The 4,228-nt window shown below is 50.7% G+C and overlaps 1 protein-coding gene across 1 annotated transcript; it reads left to right on the top strand.

The window, feature by feature from the left end:
* Positions 1 to 2,541: 2,541 nt before the first annotated feature.
* Positions 2,542 to 3,905, top strand: LOC119337786. The gene is made up of 2 exons (XM_037609969.1): positions 2,542 to 3,007; positions 3,306 to 3,905. The coding sequence occupies exons 1-2, from the start codon at positions 2,868 to 2,870 to the stop codon at positions 3,655 to 3,657; spliced, it is 492 nt and encodes a 163-aa protein (XP_037465866.1). The 5' UTR covers positions 2,542 to 2,867; the 3' UTR covers positions 3,658 to 3,905.
* Positions 3,906 to 4,228: the final 323 nt, after the last annotated feature.

The following is a 4,228-nucleotide window of genomic DNA, read 5'->3' as shown; positions in this document are numbered from 1 at the left end:
CGGTCCCTCGCCGGCTTGAAAAAACAGAGCACTGTGGAGTGCTCTGCCGCGGAGATGGGTATATATAGGCAAATTATTTGTCCTGGTTCGTGGCACGAACCGGGACTAAAGCCACCCCTTCTACACCGGTTCAAGGAAAGAACCGGTACCAATGGCTGTGGGCTAGGAGCGCGGCCCTTTGGTCCCGGTTCGTGCCTGAAACCGGGACAAATGGATCCAGACGAACCGGGACCAATGCCCTCGAGGCCCTGGCCGCCCCCTGGGCTAATGAACCGGGACTAATCCCCCCCATTGGTCCTGGTTCGTGAGGAACCGGGACTAATGGGCTCGCCAGGCCCAAACGATAGCCCTGTTTTCTACTAGTGCACCTAGGTTATGTTTGTTCTGGAGAGTTCAGCTAGTCGAACCACCTAGGTTATGTTTGTTCTGTAAATAAAGCCCAGATCTTTAAAATTCCGTGTTAACAAAAATATGAGAATAGAATAATAAACACTGAAGATTGCGTTTCCTTTATTAACACAAACGTAAGTGCACCTAGTTGGCTTGTACATGAATAACATGTTTCCATTATTTATACAAACGTCGTGTGCATCCAATTGGTTTATGCGTCAAGTTGATTTGGTTGCGTCTGGGTTCAAATGCTTCATAGCACATATTTATTTCATTATGGACCTCTATTTTGCCGTTATGGGGCCAAAGCAGAGGCCCAACGTTGTTGCACGCAAGCAGCATTGCAGAGCTCGCGCAAGCCACCAAGCGGAGGGGCCGGCCTATACAAACGTGCGACCGAGGAGCCACGTAAAGAAAGGAAACATTTTTTGATGGATTGCGGGTCGATTTATAAAAAGGCCAGGGGTGTTTTCTGTTAAATTCTATGGTGGACCAAGAATATGAATTCTCCTTATTAGCAACTAGTACATATGCCCGTGCGTTGCAACGGGCAAAAAAATTGACAAAACCCGCTTTATGTGTCATTATGCTTCACTTATATTCAAGTTTGACAAACCTTGAAATAAGGTTACCCTCATCTGTAAGGTGCATATGCGGGTGTTTTGTCATGGGTTGAATTATCCTTATTTGGATCATGAAGTGTTCATGTGAGAAGCCACACTAACGTCCTTCATTGGCGCATACTTAAGCTCCGTACTTCCATCGAATGGAAGAGAAGTTGTGCATAAAATAGTATTTTAGCGGAGAAAAATACAACGTGATTCTTAGTGCTTCTCCAACGCCAAGCCACAAAACGGACAAAGCATCCGTCCATGGATCGGGACCAGTCTGTGGGCACTGATGCACGAGGCGGCCATCCAAAACTATCCACGTAAGTGCAATTGCATTTCAGAAGAAATTTAATGAAAGCGAACAAATTTGATGGGTATTTAAATAAACTGGACGATATTCATTCACACTTGAATAATATTTAGATAAAACAGATGCTTTTAATCTAGACCAGAGCAAATTAATTACATTTCGACATATTTGAACCAAAATATACTCTACACCTAGTCTAAATGATCGTCGGCGCCCGTTCTCCCATTTCCAGCATGCCATGAGCCTCGGGAATTGAATCTGATAGGAGTTGACCAGTGCCTCCTACTCGGCCGGAACAAGGCCTCCCGCTCGGCTAACACCATTTCGGTAGTGAGCACATGCCTCGCGCATGGTGATGCCGACATGGACCTGCGAGGAGGGTGGCGCCAGCTTGTGCCGCTCGCGTCATTCATTGGGACATCCGCAGCGCCGGCCTCCGTCTGTCAGTTGGCGGCAATGGCGGCCATCTCCGTCTTCTACTCTGATGAGAGACTGTCCCAAATGGCTTGATAGCTCGAGGAGGCCATGACAGGCGTGGTGCGAAGAGGAGAAAGGGAGGGGGGGATGGTGGATGCAGCTATGGTCTGGGTTGGAATCTAAATAGCCGGTGGATGGCAAGGCAAGGGACGGGGTGGTTAATGATGGGCGGCAGACAAACGGACTTGTGGCGCCGGAGTAGGTTTCTCGGCACCCGCGCATGTTTGATGTAGGGAGGCGAATAAAGGCCTCACATTTGAACGCTCTGGGCGGGAATGGAGTGGATGTTAGGTGGCCCAGGGTAGTCAGAATCGAGCCTGGCAGCGGTTCGGACACCCGCAAAGTCCCTCCCCCAAATTTATGTTTGCTTTGCGGTAAAAAGTAGGCCCAGACCGATCGGCTGACCGATACATGCCCATGTTAGATGGCAGAACACGTCTGGACCGGTAGTCCGGACGGTTGCTGACGCCTTGTGGGTCAGCGTTGGAGATGCCCTTACATATTCTTTGAGAGTTTAATAAATTATTTTATAAAATTATCAAACAATTTGAATTCTTATGATTTTTTAGTTTTTTTATCAAAGATAGTTTGATTTGAAAGATTATATTACATTTTCAATGTTTGGCATACGCTGAGGGTCGAGCGGCCGGCACGTATAGGCACGTGTACACCACCGCTTTAGAGCTTGCTTTATCCTTTCCACCGAGATGCATCTCCATCCATTAACTTCTCTCGCCCCATCTCTCTTCTCATCCCCATCTGCACACACGAACTGCACTTCAATAGCCGCAGCAGCCAGCTTGATCCGGCGCGCTGTGAGCCGGCTGCCCGGCGAGCGCCGTTCTACCGGAGCTTCGCCGCCGCCCGCCACGTTGCCGCCCGGCCTCACCACTACCCTCATCTCGCCCCTCCCTTATCATTCCTCCAGCACTGCTATAATTCTTTCAGAGACATCCGCCATCATCAACACCACCGGCGAGGCCAGATAGACCACCAGCATATAAGCCCAGCGCCACCCACAGTTGGTCCACACTGTCCGAGCAGCAGTCGAGGGGGAGAGAACAGATCCAGGCGCCACCATGCCCTCCGCGTCCTCCTCCTCGGCCTGCGCCGCGGCCGCTGCCGTCGGCGATGCCGCCGTGTCCTACGACCACAAGGCCGTGGTCATCAACGGGCAGCGCCGAACGACGCCTCGGCCTTCGCCTCTGCACATCTCGAGGTCCACCTGGCACATCTCTGTTGCATCACGCTAGCAGGCCGCTGCCTCGTCCGGCATCCTCTGCTTCGGCTCGTCTTCCCCCACCCCTTCCCTTACTCTGTCGTGTATTCTTTTGCTCCATCTTCCTTCTTGTGGGATTAATTCCTTCCTTCTGTTCCCCTCCTATTGTCGTTGATTTCTTCTAATGGGGCAAAATCGCCCGTGTGTATAAATTGATTGGATTCTATGCAAAGGAGCGAGGACTATTTATGAATCCTAATAATCCTCACACGGAAAGTAATTTTTGCTGGTTGGGCAGGCGGAGGACGGCGCCGGCGAGCAGGCAGTGGAACACGTCGATGGAGCCATGGTGGAGGTCATGGGCGCCGAGCTGCTTCACCCGCCTCGAGCCGACGCGAGGAAGAGTGAAGATAGCTCCGCAGCGGCGCCATGGTTGCCGGCCAACGAGCGCCCCATCGCGGTTGCTGGCGGACAAGCACAGCGGAGCTCGGGTGCTGGGATGGAGATGCAGCTACAGGGGGCCGGTGACGCCGGAGGTGGAGGAGAGGCCGAGAAGCGAGAGGGCCGGGGACGGAGGGGAGAGCCGGACAGCCGACGAGAGCCCAGTCGAAGCCATCCCCCTTCCACCTTCTCTGCCACTGGTTGGATAAGATAAGATGAACAAAGGAGCACGCGTGGAATTCTTACAGGATGCAGGGGGTAATTTGCAAAATCGAATCGTTTTGCCAGATCCCGCGCCGGACTACCGGTCATGTCTGCCGCCTCCTTCTCTTTTTCTCTTGACTCGTTCTGTGTTTGTTGATCCAAGCGGCTAGTTGTTGATATTACACGCAATTTGCGTAGGTATATAAATTGGTAGGATTTCACGAAAGCAATCGAGGTGGGATTATTATTGTGAGTACGTGTGAAAATCAGATAAGGTACCTAAACATGCTTGCAGGCCGAAACGTGCGTGCAGGCCCATTGAGAGGATGTGGATGCAGACCAATTGGATGGACAAAAAATTTAGTACCACCTCGCAATTGGACGGACTTCCGACCAAAACTACCGGAGAAAACATCTAATGCGGGACGAAACCAAGAATATCACCTTGCTTTAATAGTAGGTATAGAGGACCAAAACTACCGGAGAAAACATCTAATGCGGGACGAAACCAAGAATATCACCTTGCTTTAATAGTAGGTATAGATATAGATATAGATATAGATATAGATTATAGAT

Source organism: Triticum dicoccoides, chromosome 7B (genome assembly GCF_002162155.2).
Source record: "Triticum dicoccoides isolate Atlit2015 ecotype Zavitan chromosome 7B, WEW_v2.0, whole genome shotgun sequence".
NCBI lineage: Eukaryota > Viridiplantae > Streptophyta > Magnoliopsida > Poales > Poaceae > Triticum > Triticum dicoccoides.
Note: the sequence above shows the minus strand (reverse complement) of the source record. Positions and strands in the feature narration are given on the sequence as shown.